A 20,770-nucleotide genomic window follows, 5' to 3' on the forward strand; every position below is an offset into this window, starting at 1 on the left:
GTGCCAGCAATCTGCTCGCCTTCTCTCCATATTCATACTGTACACCCTGCGCCTTCCTCCATTGTGCCTCTGCAGTGCCTGTGGTCAGCAAGTCAAATTCCACATGCAGCCTTTGCCTTTCCCTATACAGTCCCTCCTCCGGTGCTTCCGCATATTGTCTGTCCACCCTCAAAAGTTCTTGCAGCAACCGCTCCCGTTCCTTACTCTCCTGCTTCCCTTTATGTGTCCTTATTGATATCAGCTCCCCCCTAACCACCGCCTTCAACGCCTCCCAGACCACTCCCACCTGAACCTCCCCATTGTCATTGAGTTCCAAGTACTTTTCAATGCATCCCCTCACCCTTAGGCACACCCCCTCATCCGCCATTAGTCCCATGTCCATTCTCCAGGGTGGACGCCCTCTTGTTTCCTCCCCTATCTCCAAGTCTACCCAGTGTGGGGCATGATCCGAAATGGCTATAGCCGTATATTCCGTTCCCCTCACCCTCGGGATCAATGCCCTACCCAACACAAAAAAGTCTATGCGTGAATAGACTTTATGGAGATAGGAGAAAAACGAGAACTCCTTACTCCTAGGTCTACTGAATCTCCACGGGTCCACCCCTCCCATCTGCTCCATAAAATCCTTAAGCACCTTGGCTGCTGCCGGCCTCCTACCAGTCCTGGACTTCGACCTATCCAGCCTTGGTTCCAACACCGTGTTGAAGTCTCCCCCCATTATCAGCTTTCCGGTCTCTCGGTCTGGGATGCGTCCTAGCATTCGCCTCATAAAATTGGCATCGTCCCAATTCGGGGCATACACGTTTACCAAAACCACCATCTCTCCCTGTAATTTGCCACTCACCATCACGTATCTGCCCCCGTTATCCGCCACTATAGTCTTTGCCTCGAACATTACCCGCTTCCCCACTAATATAGCCACCCCCCTGTTTTTCGCATCCAGCCCCGAATGGAACACCTGCCCTACCCATCCTTTGCGCAACCTAACCTGGTCTATCAGTTTCAGGTGCGTTTCCTGTAACATAACCACATCTGCTTTAAGTTTCTTAAGGTGTGCGAGTACTCGTGCCCTCTTTATCGGCCCGTTAAGCCCCCTCACGTTCCACGTGATCAGCCGAGTTGGGGGGCTTCCCACCCCCCCCCCCCCCTTGCCGGTTAGCCATCATCTTTTTCCAGCTTCTCACCCAGTTCCCACGCAGCTGTATTTCTCCCAGACGGTGCCCCCCCGCCCATCCTTTCCCGTACCCACTCCCCCCTTTCCCCAGCAGCAGCAACCCAGTAATTCCCCCCTCCCCCCCCCCCCGCTAGACCCCCCGCTAGCGTAATTACTCCCCCCATGTTGCTCCCAGAAGTCAGCAAACTCTGGCTGACCTCGGCTTCCCCCCGTGATCACGGCTCGCCCCGTGCGGCGCCCCCTCCTTCCTGCTTCTCTATTCCCGCCATAATTATCATAGCGCGGGAACCAAGCCCGCGCCTCTCCCTCGGCCCCGCCTCCCATGGCCAACGCCCCATCTCCTCTCCCTCCCCACCTCCCCCCATCACCACCTGTGGGAGAAAGAAAAGTTACCATACCGCAGGATTAAATCATACAACCCCTCTTCGCCCCCCCCCCACTCGTCCCACCACTTTGTCCAAACGTTCATTTTCGTAGTCCAATCATTCCAATTTTTCTTCTACAATAAAAGTCCACGCTTCATCCGCCGTCTCAAAGTAGTGGTGCCTCCCTTGATATGTGACCCACAGTCTTGCCGGTTGCAGCATTCCAAATTTTATCTTCTTTTTGTGAAGTACCGCTTTGGCCCGATTAAAGCTCGCCCTCCTTCTCGCCACCTCCGCACTCCAATCTTGATAGATGCGCATCACCGCGTTCTCCCATTTACTACACCGAGTTTTCTTCGCCCATCTAAGGACCATTTCTCTATCCTTAAAACGGAGAAATCTCACCACTATGGCTCTGGGAGCTTCTCCTGCTCTCGATCCTCGCACCATAACTCGGTATGCTCCCTCCACCTCCAACGGACCCGTCGGGGCCTCCACTCCCATTAACGAGTGCAGCATCGTGCTCACATATGCCCCGACGTCCGCCCCCTCCACACCTTCAGGAAGGCCAAGAATCCTCAAGTTGTTCCTCCTTGCGTTGTTTTCCAGTGCCTCCAACCTCTCCACAGATCGTTTCTGGTGTGCCTCCTGTATCTCCGACTTCACCACCAGGCCCTGTATATCGTTCTCATTCTCTGCTGCTTTCGCCTTCACGACCCGAAGCTCCTGCTCCTGGGTCTTTTGTTCCTCTTTCAGCCCTTCAATCGCCTGTAATATCAGGGCCAACAACTCTTTCTTCATTTCCTTTTTTATCTCCTCCACGCAGCGTTTCAAAAACTCTTGTTGTTCAGGGCCCCATATGAAACTGCCACCTTCCGACGCCATCTTGGTTTCTGCTTGCCTTCCTTGCCGTTGTTCCAAAGGATCCGCTGCAATCCGGCCACTTTCCTCTCCTTTTTCCATCCGTGTCCAGGGGGAACACCCTTCTGGTTTACCGCACGGTGTTTTTAGCCGTTAAAATTGCCGTTGGGGCTCCTATCAAGAGCCCAAAAGTCCGTTCCACCGGGAGCTGCCGAAACGTGCGACTTAGCTGGTCATCGCCGCACCCGGAAGCCTTATGTAGGGATATCTTAAACACCACCCCCCACCCCCTCATGGAAACCTGGCGAAGAGACCCAACCAGGGTGGCACAGCTAAATATAGCCCTGAGGGGGAGAGGGTCATGCCGGGGGGCACAGCCGGGGAGGGGGTTGCGTGGGCTTCCAATGGGGAGGTCCATGTGAGAAGGGGGTTTCCCAGTGTCCATGGGGGGGGGGGGGAGAGATTCCATGTGAGGTTGGGGGCATGTGAAAGGCGGGGTTCCCTGCATCCATGGGGGGTGACCAGTTTTCTTATTTTTATGATGTTTAGATCGTCCAATCCCGAGACAAAAAGAATGCCCTCATCACCAAAGTGATGACCAGTGCAGCTGACTGCTGGACAGACCACTGGCTTCTCTGCTCCTCTGTGTCCATCAAACTTCACCAGAAGCAGCAGACGATGAAGAAACAGCTCGAAAATAAAAGATCAACGTTGAGTGACTTTAAGGGCCAAGCAAGCTAGACAAGTTCCAACAATGGAAATCTTCTAAGTGTCCATTCTAATGGAATGGAGGAAAACTGGAAAGAGCTGAAGATAACTGTGAAGGAACTTCGCTACAAGACCAAGAAACACCAAGGCTGGTTCAACAAGAATAGCCATTCATCCAAGAACCCATCAACAAGCAGAGGAAAGCTCTCTGCACTTGGCAAAATGGCCAGGAGGCGAGCTCATCAATTAGCCAAGGCAGGAGTGCAAATAAGAATGAGGAAAATCAAAAATGGTGGGCTGAGAAAGGTAAGGAGCTGTAACTCCTCGCTGACAGGCACAACACCCGGGCTTCTTCAGTGCCATCAAAGGCAATATATGGACCCAATACCCTAGGCCTGAAACGGGTATGGAGTTAGGACGGAAGCCTCTTGAGAGCCAGAGAAAACATCAGCCTTTGATGGAGAGAACAATTCAAAGAACTCCTAAACTGTGATGCAACCATAGATGAGGAAGTGTTTGAGGAAAACCCTCAACTCCCCAGCAAAGATGATCTTGGACTCCCACCAAGAGTGGATGAAGTTGAAGCTTTCATTAAACACATGAAGAATAGAAAAGCCCCAGGAGTGGATGAGACCCCAGTGGAGATTTTCAAACTTGGAGAAGCGAGCATCCATCACCTCCACCTGGGACAGAGATGAAATTCCTGCTGACCTCATGGATGCCGTCAGAACCACCAACTTCAGGGAAGGAGACAAAGCGGACTGTGCGAAATACCAAGGAATCGCGCTACTCTCCACCGCAGGGAACATCGCCCAAATCCTCACTAGCCGCCTTCTCTCAATCTCAGAAGAAATGCTTCTAGAAAGCCAGTACGGCTTCCGACAAAACTGTGGAACAGCGGACATGATTTTCACTGCTTGGCAACTTCAAGGAGCAACATCAACCATTCTTCATCGATCTGACCAAGACTTTTGACTCAGTCAATCGGGAAGTGCGATTGAAGACCATGTCAAAGACTGGCTGTACAGCAAAATTCTTCAACATCCTCCGACTCCTCCACGACAAGATGTCAGTGACAGTCCTGACTGAAGGAAATATGAAAGAAACCTTTGAGGTCAAGATTGGAGTCAAGCCGGGATATGTCATCACCCCCACTCTTTTCTCCATCTTCTTCGCCACCATCCTTCACCTCGTCAAGAACAGGTTTCCCAATGGGGTGAACATTGTCTGCAGGATGGATGAAAACCTTTCAACCTTAACTGGTTGACATCCAAGAAGAAAACAACACTGACATCGCTTGGGGAACTTCAGTGTCCAGTTGACATCGTCATCTCAACTCACTCAGAAGAGAATCGCTAACCCATGCTCGACACCTTTGCGGAAACATACCAAAAAATCGTTCTCAGCCTCAACCTCAAGAAGACTCAAGTCCTTTACCAGTCCACCCCAGAGCAAGAGCCAGCCTCTCCCTCAATCCAGATCAACAGAGAAACCCTACCAAAGGTAGAACATTTCCCATACTGGTGAACCACCTCTTCTCTAAGGCTGACATCGATGCTGAGATCCAACATCGTAGCCAATCTGTAAGCGTCTCTTTCGGACGCCTAAGGACGAGAGTCTTTGACGATTGCGACATCTGTGTTGACACCAAGATCTTGTACAAGGTGGCCGTCCTCTCAACTCTTCTATATGGCTCAGAAATTTTGACTACATACAGACATTACCTCAAGGCCTTGGAGCGGTACCATCAACGCTATCTGAGACAGATTCTCCGCATCAGCTGGGAGGACAGGTACACTAACATCAGTGTCCTTGAAGGAGCCAAGAGCACCAGCACTGAGGCCATGATTATCCAAAACCAGCTCCACAAGGTTGGCATGTGCTGACTGCCAAAGCAAATCGTCTCAAGGAAGGCTTCCAAACAAGGACAAAGGAAGTGCTTTAAAGACACCATGAAGTCTTAGCTCAAGAAATCAAACATCGATGTCAATGCCTAGGAGACCCTTGCTCAGAAGAGATCGACTTGGAGGAAGGGATTAATTGATCCCTCTTACCGGACACAATTCTTCGAGGACACTCGATGTCAAGAGGAGGCCTGAAAAGGAGTCTGAGAAAGGAATACCAGCAATCTAGAGCCCAAGGGCCAATCCCACCTCCAGGAAAACCTGTGCAGTCAAATTTGCAGCTCTAAGAACGGGCTCATCAGCCATGCAAGAACGCACAGAACCCATGACCAATAACATGGAGTTTCTTAGATGGACAATCATACTCATTAGCGAGTGATCACCAAAGAAGTTAATCTCAAACTTTCCCAATCCTCCCTTACCTCAGGTCAGGCAACTTTATGGTGACTTCACTAGATGCTCATTTTTTGTGTTGAAATTTTAAATTGATAGATTAAGATAACACTATTTTTATATTTATAAAGTTGCATAGGCTTGAAGTTTCCCGTAAAGGGAGTAAAGGATGGAACAAAAAGGAAAGGCCAAGTTCAAGCTGAACAACTCATATTAACTGAGGAATAACGATGCACAAATATGCCCTCAGTAAACATATCAATTATACAATGCGCCTTATTTTGTTGCTGATACTGATTTTGGGAGCTTTAGGGATGTATTTTCCACTTGGGTGCATGTCAGGCCATTTTGTGGATCACAAACTTCCTTTCCATCCGATGTGTGACCTTGCTCAGGGTTTTTGTCTCTTCCTGCCGGGGTTCCGGTTCGCAGTGTAGTTGCAAGCCACCTACCCATCTGGAAGGTGTGCAGGTGAAGAGGGGCGTTGGTGAGAAGGCCCATCTCGGTTCTTGGCAACAGTTGTATAACTCCTAACATTGCTTAAAGACTCCTAAACCTTGCCACTCACCCCTCCTTATTCCCCCCATCTTTTCTTTGCAACTCTTGCCTCCTCAATGTATTCCCATATGTCTTCCACAGCCACTCACCCAGTATCCACTGTGTACAGTCCTCAGATTCCATGCAATATCAATGAAAAATACTTAACATTGCTTGAGAATCCTGGCCTCACGCCTAAGGGACATGTTCGCGGACTCACTGGCAGGGGCACCCTGCCCCCCATGTTAGCGCAGGCCACAATCTCACTGAAAAGATAAAGACCTGATGGAATGTGGATCATACAGACCCATTCCACTGCTGAATGTGGATGCGAAAATACTCGCAAAGGACCTGGCCAAAAGGCTGGAGGGCTGTGTACCAGAGGTGGTCGCAGAGGACCAAACGGACTTTGTCAAGGGTAGGCAGCTCACAGCAAACATCAGGCGGCGGCTAATGTGATAATGACCAACCCCCCCCTCCCCCGGGGAGTGAACACCAGAGGCGATCGTCTCTCTCAACGCAGAAAAGGCCTTTCACAGAGTCGAATGGAACTACCTTCTCGAGGTACTGGAACGGTTTGGGCTAGGAGCAGGATTCACCACCTGGGTGAGGTTCCTGTATAACGCTCCCAAAGCGAGTGTCCGAACTAACACCACCAGCTCTGAATACTTCCAGCTAGAGAGAGGAACAAGACAGGGCTGCCCCCTGTCCCCACTCTTGTTTGTGCTAGCGATCGAACCCCTGGCGATAGCCCTGCGGGACGCAAAAAGCTGGAAGGGAATCCGGAGAGGAGACAGAGAGCACAGAGTCTCACTCTATGCAGATGACCTGCTCCTCTGTGTCTCGAAGCCACAGGAGGGACTGATGCAATATTGCAAACACTGAAAGAGTTTGGAACCTTCTCGGGCTACAAACTTAACCTGGGCAAAAGCGAGGCATTCCCAGTGAACCCAAAAGGGGGAGGGACAGAGTTGACCGGACTCCCGTTCAAAACGGCCCAGAACAGATTCCATTACCTGGGGATCCAAATAGCCAGAGACAGGACACAGATCCACAAGTGGAATCTGACCAGCCTGGTGGTGGAAGTAAGAAAAACCTTCAATGGTGGGGCTCACTCCCACTCTCCCTGGTAAGGAGAGTGCAGATGATCAAGATGAACGTACTGCCAAGGTTCTTCTTCCTGTTTAGATCCATTCCGATCTTCACCCCCAAGGCCTTTTTCCAAAACGTAGACAGTATAATCATGGCGTTTGTGTGAGAGGGGTAAGAACCCGATAATTCCCAAACCAATACTGCAAAGAGGAAAAGTTAGAGGGGGCCTGACCCCTACCGAACCTACAATACTACCACTGGGCAGCAACAGCAGAAAAAGTGAGGGGATGGGTACAAGAACCCGACACAGATTGGGTACAAATGGAGGAGGCTTCCTGTAAAGGAACGGCACTCTCATCCTCCTCAGCAAGATACACAACGAGCCCAGTGGTAGCGGCCACGCTGAGAACGTGGACCCAGTTGAGACAGCACTTCGGGATAACCAAAATGTCCCCCATGGCCATTATCTGCGGCAATCACAGATACCCCCAGCCATGCCAGATGGATACCACCTTCAAAAAATGGAGGCGGGATGGGAGCACACTGACGGTCGGGGACTTCCACGTAGGGCACAGACTGGCGACACTGGACGAACTGACAAGGAAGTGGAAAGTAGCAAAAGGACAGGAATTGAGACACCTCCAAATAAAACACTTCCTCCGCAAAGAGACAGTAAGGTACCCGAGGCCCCAGCAAGCACACTAATAGAGGACCTGATAGGCACAACAGCGAGAAGGGGGAGCTATGTGGGAAAATATAAGGACAACTACTGGACAGAGCTTGAACGCCACTGGATGAGACCAGACAAAAATGGGAGGATGAACTGGGGATAGAAGTAGGATGGGGACTCTGGAGCGAAGCAGGGCGAACTCCACCTCCTCCTACGCAAGGCTAAGCCTAATGCAGCTCAAAGTGGTGCACAGAGCGCACCTGACCAGAACCCGAATGAGCAGGTTCTTCCCGGAGGTGGAGGACAAATGTGAAGGGTGCCAGAGGGGCCCGGCCAACCACACCCACGTGTTTTGGGCTTGCCCCAAGCTTGCTGGGTTCTGGACAGCGTTCTCCGAGGCAATGTCCAAGGTTGTGGGGGTGAGGGGCAAGCCATGCCCAATAGTGGCAATCTTTGGGGTATCGGAGCAGCCAGAGTTACACATGGGGAAAGGGGCCAATGCCCTTGCTTTCGCTTCCCTAATCGCACGCCGGAGAATCCTGCTCGGCTGGCGATCGGCAGCACCGCCCAAAGCTGCAGACAGGCTCGCTGACCTCTCGGAATTTCTCCATCTGCAGAAGTTTTTACTCCACCCGAGGGTCAGAGGAAGGCTTCCTGGATACTTGGGGGCAGTTCGTCGGCCTGTTCCAAAACCTGTTTGAGGCCAGCAACGAGGAATAAGCTAGGAAGAAAAAAAAGATGAGGAACCAAAGGACTGCGCAACCTGAGGGAGGGCGGAAGGGAGGTGGGGAAATCACAAGAGGAGAGGAAGGGTGCTGAAGCCAATGGTGGGAGGGGGGTGGGGTGGGGTGTATCATAGACCGATCCAGAGGGCAACAAAATGTACATAGAGTTAGTTAAATGAAGGACAAAACAAGCCTCTCTGTAAAATAAAGTAAATTAGCGCAGGCAAGAAAAATGTAATGTACATACACAACAACTGTTTATAAATATGAGAAAAGCCAATAAAAAGATTTTAAAAAAAAAACATTGCTTTGGTAAAAATAAATCTCTCCGTATCTAATAATAGCCTGCACCAAACACACTATCATTGACACTATGAAGAAAAATGTATTCTGCCATGTGATTAAAAACTTGTAATTCTTGTGATCATATGAGCTTGTGTCAACAAACGAGAAACCATATCAAAGACTTAATTTGTTATAGCAACCTCTTAAAACCTCTCATTCGTTCTCAAATGAATGGAATGCCCACGGTGCTGCTGAAACCCTTTAGAACTGAGATCCCAGCCGAGCATTCATAATAGCCACAGCTGTAAAACAATGGTGTACTCTCCGAGATGGAAAGAACATAAGGCGATCATTTAAAAATTCCAAAGCAGAGTGCCTGCACAGGAATGGATGGGATAGATTTTTAAAAATGATCAAAAGCAGCTTTTTAAAAATGTAAGCCAGAGCTGTCAGTCCAATTAATTCACAGTTCAAAAGATGGCACAACAGTAACAGGATATTTTGGAACAATTTTCACTGCACTGGATAAGTGCTGTAAATGAATATGAACAATTACACAAAGTCAACTTACCTTTGCAGGACCAATCTCTTTGATAATGCATTAAAACCACATCTACATTACAATACAGCACCTATGAGTGACATTTCATGGACTAAAAGCGTTTTACATTTATCTTTCCAAGTCTTCCTGACTCTTCCACAGGTTTTCCAATTTCTTCATTAACTCCGAAACGGGTATATTTTGGATGGGCTTCCAAAACCCCACCAGATAAATTCAACTTTCAGTTCACTTTTAGAATGTGAAGCTTGACCTCAGCAGATTCAGTTACATGTTTTGCACAGTAGGCTTTCCTGATCAATGAAAAAGTTAGAGGAAAATGGCCCGAGGTTGGGAATGTGGAGGAAAAACAGATTTCCTCCAAAACTTCTCCCTCCACCCCCTGCCAAATTCTGGCCATTTACACAGTAAAGCAGGCCTCCATACCCAGAGGGAAAATAGTACCACAATGTCTGATTGAAATCACTCTAGAGGTCCACACATGTATATGCCTGAGCTTAAAGCGTTGATGGGATAGTTAGATTCATTGTAGTGTTAAATTATGTCACATGAAGAAGCTTTGAAGCTGTTCAGTGGCTATCCATGAAGATTTCAGAAATTGGCTTGTGTTCACATTGTAACAGAAACTTTGAATGGCTCTCAGCTCAATACTGGGAAATTGCAGTGAATTTTACCTATGACGCAATAACTGCGCCACGCTAATGTTGGATGTGTTGCATAAATAATTCCTGAACATTTGACTGCTTTTCATCTGTGTCTGCAAGATGACCACTGGAGGGCACCATATAATTGGATGGTAAAATCTAAAGTTGCTAAGCAACACAAACTGTGTCCTTTGGTGAAACTGAATATTCAAAAAAATGCCGCCCATCATCTAGACATCGTCTCTGAACTCAGTCGTGCTTTAAAGGATAAGGGGCGGCATATGGTGGCACAGTGGTTAGCAATGCTGCCCACAGTGCCAGAGACCGAGGTACGATTCCAACCTCGGGTGACTGGCTGTGTGGAGTTTGCACATTCTCCCCGTGTCTGTGTGGGTTTCCTCCAGGTGCACCGGTTTCCTCCCAAAGATGTGCAGGTTAGGTGGACTGGCCATGGTAAATTGCTCCTAGGTGGGGTTATGGGGATAGGGTGGGGTTTTGGACTAGGTAGGGTGCTCTTTCAGAGGGTCAGTGCAGACTTGATGGCCCAAATAGCCTCCTTCTGCACTGCAGGGATTCTATGATTCTTTGATCAACGTTTATTGAAGCCTCATCTGAGGCTTACAAGATCTGTCTTAAGTGATCTGCATTTCCTGCTAAACATCTATTTTTTTTTAAAATAAACATTTTATTGAGGTATTTTTGGTTTTACAACAACACAATAAACAATGTACATGAGTTTATAAACATAGTGCAAAAGCCGTCTTCCTCCCTTACAGGTCCCACCTTTATTAACTCCCTACTCTAAACTAAGTTAACCCCCCACCCCCCCCTCTGCTGACGATTAATTTTCTGCAAACAAGTCGACGAACGGTTGCCACCTTCGGGCGAACCCTAACAGTGACCCTCTCAAGGCGAACTTGATTTTCTCCAAACAGAGAAAGCTAGCCATGCCAGATAGCCAGTCTCCAACTTCGGGGGCTTAGAGTCCCTCCAAGCTAATACTATCCGTCTCCGGGCTACCAGGGAAGCAAAGGCCAGAGCATCTGCTTCTTTCTCCTCCTGGATTCCCGACACCCCAAAAATCGCCACCTATGGACTCAGTGCCACCCTTGTTTTCAACGCCTTGGACATAACATCTGCAAACTCCTGCCAGAATCCCCTAAGCTTTGGTCATGTCCAGAACACGTGGACATGGTTCGCTGGTCCTCCCACACACCTTGTGCACCTATCTTCTACACCAAAGAACCTGCTCATCCGGGCCACTGTCACGTGAGCCCAGTGAACAACCTTAAACTGTATCAGGCTGAGCCTAGCACATGTTGTGGATGCGTTGACTCTACTCAACACATCAGCCCAGAGACCATTCTCTATCTCTCCGCCCAACTCCTCTTCCCATTTGCGCTTCAGCTCCTCCGTCTGCGTCCCCTCTGACCCCATGAGTTCCCTGTAGATGTCGGAGACCTTCCCTTCTCCCACCCACACTCTGGAAAGTACCCTGTCCTGTATCCTGCTTGGTGGTAGGAGCGAGATGTTGAAACCTGCCTACGTAGGCAGTCCGGCACCTGCAGGAACCTAAACACGTTTCCCCTCGCCAATCCAAATTTCTCCTCCAGCTCCCACAGGAAAGCTCCCCTCTATAAACATATCTCCCATCCTCTCAATCCCCTGCTCTCTGTCATCTCAGAAACCCTCCATCCATCCTTCCCGGGGCAAACCAGTGATTATTACAGATTGGAGACCAGACCGATGCTCCCTCCGCTCCCACATGTCTCCTCCATTGTCCCCAGACTCTCTGGGCCGCCACCATCACGTGGCACCACCAGCGGGAACGGCAGAGGCGCCATTATCAGCGCCCCCAAGCTGGTGCCCTTGCATGAAGCCGCCTCCATGACATCCCCCTCCCCCCTCCCAACCACCTGATCATGGCTATATTCGTCGCCCAGTAGTAATTACAGAAGTTTGGCAGCACCAGCCAGCGCGGGGTCTTGCCCGCCCATATAAAGCCAATGATCACTGTTGACCCGTTTAAAAAAAGACTGCGGAATAAAGATGGGGAGACACTGAAACACAAACAGGAGTCTCGGAAGGACCGTCGTCTTCACCATCTGCACCCTCCCAGCTAATGACAACGGGAGCGCGACCCACCTCCGAAAATCGTCCTTCATTTGGTCTACTAGTCGGGCCAGATTTTGTTTGTGCAGCCATTCCCATTCCCACGCCACTTGGATGCCTAGGTACCAAAAGCTTCCCCCTAGCACTCTAAACGGCAGTTCCCCCAGTCGCCTCTCCTGTCCCCTTGCCTGGACCGCAAACATCTCACTTTTCCCCATATTTAGTTTATACCCCGAAAACCGGCCAAATTCCCCCAAAATCCTGAGGATTTTTACCATCCCCTCTGCTGGACATCTATGTGTGCTGTTAATTCTCTGGATGCTGAAGGACCTCTGTGGTCTCTTGTCCTGTGCTATTTTAACTTGAAGCAATGTGCATGAAACCTAAGCAAGCGGCTGGGGAAGCGGCTTCCTGATTTGCCAAAATGGTCATTGATCTAAAACATGAAGTATTCGGTCTTATGAGTATCTGAAAAGGGTGTTTGGCCAGAAACCATGATGAATGGCCTGCACGCAAAGTGCAAACTTGATCATTCTCTTTTCAGCTTTGAGTCTTGCTGTGTATTTCTGCTTTTTTTTTTGTTATTGATGCTTTTTTTTCCTCCTTTTTATCACAGCCGGTCGCTCACCTGTTTTATCTTTCCTACTTACGGATGTTTACCGACAGAAAATCTTTGCATCAAATCTATACTCCCCTCCCCAGATAGCAACACACAATATGTTGTTAAGTGGGTGTAGTTACCTCTAGAGTAACTGATGTGGTTTGGTGTAGAGCTTTGCGAGGCACGTGTTCGGGAGAAGCAATTCCATCCACGCAAGTCAGACTTCTTTGACACAAAAGGTCTTTCTTTTCTGAAACGGACGTCTCTTTTGAGTTGGGAGAGATGGTGAGTAGCCGGATTTCGGTCACTGCAGGGAACTCCTCTTCTCGCTCTACTGCCTCATGGCTTTCCTTGAAGGCATTAGAGGGCATGGGCTCATTCTTTATTGGCTCATTCCTTTAATAAATGTAGGATAAAATAGGTCTGAGTCAGCATGGCTTTGTCAAAGGGAGGTTGTGTCTGATAAATCTATTAGAATTCTTTGAGGAGGTAACAAGGAAGTTAGACAAAGGAGAACCAGTGGACGTGATTTATTTAGATTTCCAGAAGGCCTTTGACAAAGTGCCACATAGGAGACTGTTAAATAAGTTAAGAGCCCATGGTGTTAAGGGTAAGATCCTGGCATGCATAGAGGTTTGGCTGACTGGCAGAAGGCAGACAGTGGGGATAAAGGGGTCTTTTTCAGGACGGCGGCCGGTGACTAGTGGTGTGCCTCAGGGGTCTGTGCTGGGACCACAACTTTTCACAACCTACATTAATGACCCGGAAGAACGAATTGAAGGCACTGTTGCTAAGTTTGCAGATGTTATAAAGATCTGTAGGGGGACAGGTAGTATTGACGAGGGAGAGCGGGGGGGCCTGCAGAAGGATTTGGACAGGCTAGGAAAGTGGGCAGATAAGTGGCAGATGGAAGGAAGAACGGAGGCATAGACTATTTTCTAAATGGGGAAATCCTTCGGAAATCAGAAACACAAAGGAACTTGGGAGCTCTTGTTCAAGATTCTCTTAAGCTTAACGTGCAGGTTCAGTGGGCAGTTAGAAAGGCAAATGCAACGTTCGCATTTATGTCAAGAGGGCTAGATTACAAGAGCAGTGATGTAGTTCTGAAGCTATATAAGGCTCTGGTCACACCCCATTTGGAGTATTGTGAGCAGTTTTGGGCCCCGTATCTAAGGAAGGATGTGCTGGCCTTGAAAGGGTTCAGAGGAGGTTCACGGGAATGATCCCTGGAATGAAAAGCTTGTTGTACGAGAATGGTTGAGGACTCTGGGTATGTACTCGTTGGAGTTTAGAAGGATGAGGGGGATCTTATTGAAACTTACAAGATCCTGCAAGGCCTGGATAGAGTGGACGTGGAGAAGATGTTTCCACTTGTAGGAAAAACTAGAACCAGAGGACACAATCTCAGACTAAAGGGACGATCCTTTAACGCAGAGATGGGAGGAATTTCTTCAGCTAGAGAGTGGTGAATCTGTGGAACTCTTTGGAGCAGAAGGCTGTGGAGGCCAAACCGCTGAGTGTCTTTAAGGCAGTGATAAATAGGTTCTTGATTAATAAGGAGATATGGGGTTATGGGGAGAAGGCAGGAGAATGGGGATGAGAAAAATGTCAGCCATGATTGAATGGTGGAGCAGACTCGATAGGCCGAGTGGCCTAATTCTTCTCCTATGTCTTATGGTCTTATAAATGTCACTAGCTCTCAAATTTAAGAAAAGTGTATTATAAATGTGGTTGGGATTCTCTTTTCCTTCTGGCAGCACAGCCCTGCCCGCCAATGGATTTCTGAGTGGCATAGGGTGGTTTCAATGGGAAGTCCCATTGACAGATGTGGGAGCAGAGAATCCCGCCACCAGCAAGTGACCACCACCGAGAAACATGCGGCTGGGGGACCAGAGAATCCAACCCGCTGTGTTTGAGGGGCAGCGTTGTATCAAATTCCAATCAATTGGCTCCTGAGAACTGGTGGGCATTAACCCAATGAAAAGGGGTCCGCCCCCAGTTGGCTACTCACGGTTCTGGTGTTTTACTGCTGTACTTGTCCAGGCCATCTTTAGGAGGATTGATCCCTCCTCCTTGGATTAGGTCCACTAGTCCCATCTCCTGAGCATGTGCAGTTGGAGGTGGCTGAGGAGAATCGGGGTTTTCTCTCATCCTATTGAGGCCCAGTGATAAAGGTAAATCCTTGATGTTTTTACACCTGGAAAGCAGAAAGGAAACAATTGGTGTCCACTGAAAAGTGAGGAGAGCAAGGTTACAAAGTCTCAAACTGATCTGAGGGATTCTGAATCTTGAACAGGAAAGCTCAAGTGATTAGTGAATGTTATTTGAACACCACAGGTTGGGGGTTGGCCATTGCCTTGAGTTTCAGTTGTGGAAGGGTCGTATGGAGTCCCTCTCACTGTATTCAGCGCCTATCAAAAAAAAAGCTTTATTTCTACAATTTATATCCATGGTGGCACGGTGGTTAGCACTGCTGCTTCACAGCGCCATGGACTCGGGTTCGATTCCGGCCTCGGGGTTACTGTCTGCGTGGAGTTTTCACGTTCTCCCCGTGCCTGTGTGGGTTTCATCCGGGTGCTCCGGTTTCCAACCACAGTCCAAAACAAATGTGCAGGTTATATGGATTGGCCAAACTAAATTACCCCTTGATGTGCAGGTTAGGTTATGGGGCTGGGGCAGGGTAGATGGGGGGTGGATCTGAGCAGAGTGGTCTTTCGGAGGGTCGGTGCAGACCTGATGGGCCAAACGGCCCCTTCTGCACTGTCGGGATTCCATTCTATTCTCTTCTAAATAGAGCAGCAGGATGAGGTAATGATGTTGCTTTCATCGGGTCCCCTCTTCCTGATGTTGGGTCATCAATCAGGTACTGAATGCCTTTGAAAGAAGGACATCTTTCTGGGTTAATACCAGTGGCAGTGGGATGAGGCGCTTAAGTGGACTTCAATTGCCCACTTAAGGGCATCAATTGGCAGCAGGGTAAGAATGCATCCACGGGCCTTCCCACTATGGACTTAATTGACAAGGGGACTCGCAACTGTCACATTCCCGCCCGGTAAATTGTCCTCGAATGGCCTCCTTCTGCACCATAGGGATTCTATGGATTCTATGAAATTTAACAATGCAGTCAAAGTGGTTGACACCAGTGAAATAATTAGAATACCCGTAGAGGTTCTATGTGCGAGTTTTTGTTTTTTATTTGGGTCTGGTGCTCAAAGGAGGGGAATGTGAGAAGATGCACAATGAGCTTAACTCTACGTTTCTCACAACTGGCACAAAGCTAGCTTTTGAAACTTCGGAACTCTTTGAAGTTTGGGTGCTTTCTGCTAATATGCAGATAGGAGATTTAAGTCTTCTGATTAGATGGCTTCACAATTATTGAAAAATTTACACAAGCAATGAGAAGTAAGTCGGACAAAATTAAAGCAATACAGTTGTAGTACTCAATTCTTAAATAAGCCTCTCCTTCACTTAGATTGAAATCTGAGATTTACAAAACTGCTTGATAACGATTATCTCTGTGAGTTTATTCAGTAGAAAATGATAATATAAAGGAAACTTGCTGACACTCTTATCAGTCAGTTCCTCCAGAAACAGAAATGAATCTTCAACTATATCTAAACTAAACTTCAATAAAAGTTCTCAAGCTAAATCGGTTGACGATCATCACTAGAGTATTTTGATTGATGAACTTGAGATCGCACTAGGGTTGGCCACTAAATGAAGTGAAGCAAATAACATGACTGAGCTTTGTCTTATTTATTGGAATTTCCCACTAGCCAGATGTGTGATGTTCCACTTGCTGACATAACTGGGGCAGCACGGTAGCATAGTGGTTAGCACAGTTGCTTCACAGCTCCAGGGTCCCAGGTTCGATTCCCGGTTTGGGTCACTCTCTGTGTGGAGTCTGCACGTGCTCCCCATGTGTGCATGGGTTTCCTCCGGGTGCTCCGGTTTCCTCCCACAGTCCAAAGATGTGCAGGTTAGGTGGATTGGCCATGATAAATTGCCCTCAGTGTCCAAAAAGGTGAGGTAGGGTTACTGGGTTACGGAGATAAAGGGAATAAAGGGGATAGGGTGGAGGTGTGGGGTTTAAGTAGGGTGCTCTTTCCAAGAGCCAGTGCAGACTCGATGGGCTGAATGGCCTCCTTCTGCACTGTAAATTCTATGAATAAGGGATTATTCATAGGAACGTGGGAAAACAGGAATGTGGAAAAATAGGAGTAGGGATAGGCCATTCAGCTCATCGAGCCTGCTTGCCATTCAGTTAGATTATTGCTGATCATCTACCTCAATGCCAATTTCCCCACTCCATTTCCCCGAATGTCGTTAGTGCCAGAAATCTGTTTATTTCTGTCTTGAACAAGCTCAATGTTTGAACTTTCACAGCCATAGAATTCCTACAGCCCAGAAAGAGGCCATTTGGCCCATCGAGGCTGCACCGACGCCCTGAAAAAGCACCCTACCTAGGCCCACTCCCCACCTATCCCTGTAACCTAGCCTACACATCTGTGGACTCTAAGGGACAACTTTTTAAATACATAAATTTAGAGTACCCAATTATTTTTTTCCACTCTAGGGGCAATTTAGTGTGGCCAATTCACCTAACCTGCGCATCTTTGGGTTGTGGGGGTGAAACCCACGCAGACATGGGGAGAATGTGTAAACTCTACACGGACAGTGACCCAGGGCCAGGATTCAAACCCGGGTCCTCAGTGCTGCAGTCCCAGTGCTAACCACTGCGCCACGTGCCGCCCCACTAAGGGACAACCTAGTGAAGAAATTCCCACTCATCTCAGCCCGAAATGGCCTACCTCTCATTCTGGCACTTGTGTCCTCTGGTTCTAGGCTCATCAACCAGGGGAATCATCCTATCTACATCTGCCCTGTCACACCCTGTGGGAAATTTGTAGTTTCAATTAGATAATTATAATTATCTTTATTGTCACAAGTAGGCTGACATTAACACTGCAATGAAGTTACTGTGAAAATCCCCCAGTCACCACATTCCGCCGCCTGTTCAGGTACACAGAGGGAGAATTCAGAATATTCAATTCACCTAACAGCACATCTTTCGGGACATGTGGGAGAAAACCAGAGCACCCGAGGAAACTTACGCAGACACGGGGAGAGTGTACGGATTCCGAACAGTGACCCAAGAGAGAATCGAACCTGGGACCCTGGCGCTGTGAAGCAACAGTGCTAACCACTGTGCTACCATGCCGCCCTTTAATTCTTTGAAACTCGAGAGAATACATGCCCAGTTTCCTCATTCTCTCCACATTAAGTAATTCTGCCACGATAGGGATTAGTCTGGTGGCCCTCCATGCATTCCCTCCATGGCACCTATACCTTTCCTTCGATAAGGAGACCAAAACTGTGCACAATACTCAGGTGCGGCCTCACTAAGACTCTATACAATTGCAGCAAGTAATGTTTACTCCTGTACTCAAATCCCCTTGCAATGAAGGGCAGCATACCGTTTGCCTTCCTAATCACTTGCTGCATCTGCACGCAAGCTTTTTATGACTCAATGAAAGGTCACCCAGGTGCCTTTGGACACCAATATTCACATGATCCAGAACGAGACTAATGAAGTGACGAGAATAGTTAATCTAAACCACACTCACTGCTCCAAAAGCTGGTCAAAATTGTCACTCAGTTGCATCTTCTTGTGTTTGAGAGTTTCAGGAATGGCTTCCCCATCCTCACTTTCTCCACTCACGGAGCTCACCTCCACGTCCACCTTTTCATGTTGCAGGGCCGCACTTGGGGCGGTGCTCTTCAGAAAACACAAGAAATGAGTGTTAACCGTCCTCAGCTCAGCAGGTTATGTAGTTTCGATGCGTTTGGACAACAATATAAGTGAATCACAAAACAGCAAAGAAGATACATAGAAAAGAAAGAACTTACATTTATAGAGCACCATTCACAAGCTCAGGGTGCCCCATAGTGCTTCACACCAAATGAAGTACTTTTAAAAATGCAGTGGCTCTTTCAATATCGGCAAAGTTGCAGCTATACACAGCAATGTCACACAAAACAGCAAGAAGGCGAATGACCAGGTAAGCTGTTTTGGTAGTTTGGACTTAGGAATAAAGATGGCTAGGCCAGTCAGAAAATCCACATTCTTGTTCAAATAATGCTATGAGATCTTTTCTGTCCAGCTGAAAGGTCAGCTGAAATCTTGGTTTGATGATTAGTAGACTGACAAAGAAAATTCTTTTGGCATGCATGTCCATAGAAGCAGGTTTCATGGGCGTGATTCTCCGCCGGCGTGATTCTCCGTTATGCAGGCCCCCCCGGGGGTTTCCTGACGGCGTGGGGCTGCCCCACAATGGGAAACCCCATTGATCAGCTGGTGTAACGGAGAATCCCGCCGGCCGGTTGGGGCAGAAATGTGGCGGGGCGGAGAATCCCGCCCATTGTTCTGGAATAGGCCGCACAGTTAATGGTGAATGACTGAGGGGCCTAAACTTAGTCAAATAGAATTGTGGTTCCAAAAAGTTAATGTTTCATCTCTCTTCAGGAGTATCTACCTCATCCTCAATTAAATATTTTGTTTCACCCGATACCCTTATTGTCAAAAAGTCAACGATTCCTGGACATTTGAAGACCATCCATTATCTGTAAAAGTCAGTTCACAGTAAACTACTGTCCCTATCCTATCCTGCACCAGAATTCCCGCTTGGCTATCACCTCTCTTGTTGCTCACCTATAATTTGGTTCTGATCTCACAAAAACCCACATTTAAACTTTGTATCCTTGTATTTAAATCCCTCTGGGGGTCTATCACATCCTTCCCCCAGTGAGGGGCAGCAGGGTAGCATTGTGGATAGCACAATTGTTTCAAGCTCCAGGGTCCCAGGTTCGATTCCGGCTTGGGTCACTGTCTGTGCGGAGTCTGCACATCCTCCCCCTGTGTGCGTGGGTTTCCTCCGGGTGCTCCGGTTTCCTCCCACAGTCCAAAGATGTGCAGGTTAGGTGGATTGGCCATGATAAATCCAGAAATTGCCCTTAGCATTGGGTGGGGTTACTGGGTTATGGGGATAGGGTGGAGGTGTTGACCTTGGGTAGGGTGCTCTTTCCAAGAGCCGGTGCAGACTCAATGGGCCGAATGGCCTCCTTCTACACTGTAAATTCTATGATATCTATGATAATCTTCATCATTGCTAAACAGTCCACCAATTCTACGTTTATTTGTGTTTGTTTCCTTGCTTATTCTCCACTCCGTCCTTCTGACCATTGGCCACTTAAATGCCCCATGTTATGTAATTCCCTCCCTAAAATCCTCCTCTTGTTCACATTTAACCCTCCTTTAAGACCCTCCTTAAAGCTTATCCCTTAATCAAACCTTTACGTACCCCTCTTGGTATCTCTTTCTTTGGCTCAATTATATATTTTATTCCCTTACACCTCTGTGAAATGCTTTGTATCACTTTTCCATGTAAAAGGTGCGATACAAATGCAAAGTAATGACATTGCTCACTAAGGCCGCAGTGATGTGGGGATGGAAACACTCTGCATGAAGGTCAGTCTCCGAGGTTGAGTCAAGAGAAGAGGAACCTTATTGTTATCTTCATAAAAGGTGATCTTAGAGTCTTTAATATCCATTGTGGGGGGATTTAAAAAAGAGACAAATTTCTTCCAACTCAACGCCAACATACCTCAACATGGAAACCAGGTGAAATTTATTTCACCTGAATAAAGCAGAGATCCGAGTCTTACCTCAGGTTTGGGATTCTGGGCTGTGTCTGCAGGCCTATGAAGGGCTGGTGTTGGAGGCTGTGCCGTCGGTATTGGCATTGGTACTGGGGTCTGGAGAACAGGAACAGGTGTTCCCCACGAGTTGTGTATTAGTGTCATGCCGGACCAATGGTCTACCGAGGAATGGTTCTCTGGGTGCTGGTCAATCCGTTCCTTCAGATCCTCTAGGTGCATTCCAAGCCGGAAAATGTTCCCCTCCACTTCCCTAGGAAGCAAAGTGCACTTTTCACAATCGATTGAATGTTACAGGAGCAGGCTTAAATATTCTAAACTTTGAAATTCTTGTTTTCTGCATTCATTTAAATCACACACTACAATGGGTGGCACCGGTGGCACAGTGGTTAGCACTGCAGCCTTCAGGTGCCAGGGACCCCGG

At 48.1% G+C, this 20,770-nt stretch overlaps 1 protein-coding gene across 7 annotated transcripts in view; it reads right to left on the bottom strand.

The window, feature by feature from the left end:
- Positions 1-20,770, bottom strand: part of akna (AT-hook transcription factor) — a 271,963-nt gene that overhangs the window by 63,761 nt on the left and 187,432 nt on the right. For all 7 annotated transcript variants that reach the window (XM_072488305.1, XM_072488310.1, XM_072488309.1 and 4 more), the window contains 4 exons: positions 20,356-20,599; positions 18,258-18,409; positions 14,642-14,827; positions 12,771-13,026 (listed from right to left, as the gene is read on the bottom strand). In XM_072488305.1, coding sequence (XP_072344406.1) covers positions 12,771-13,026; positions 14,642-14,827; positions 18,258-18,409; positions 20,356-20,599 — 838 coding nt within the window. The remainder of the gene's footprint in view (positions 1-12,770; positions 13,027-14,641; positions 14,828-18,257; positions 18,410-20,355; positions 20,600-20,770) is intronic.

This window comes from Scyliorhinus torazame, chromosome 22 (assembly GCF_047496885.1).
Source record: "Scyliorhinus torazame isolate Kashiwa2021f chromosome 22, sScyTor2.1, whole genome shotgun sequence".
In the NCBI taxonomy this organism is placed as follows: Eukaryota; Metazoa; Chordata; class Chondrichthyes; order Carcharhiniformes; family Scyliorhinidae; genus Scyliorhinus; species Scyliorhinus torazame.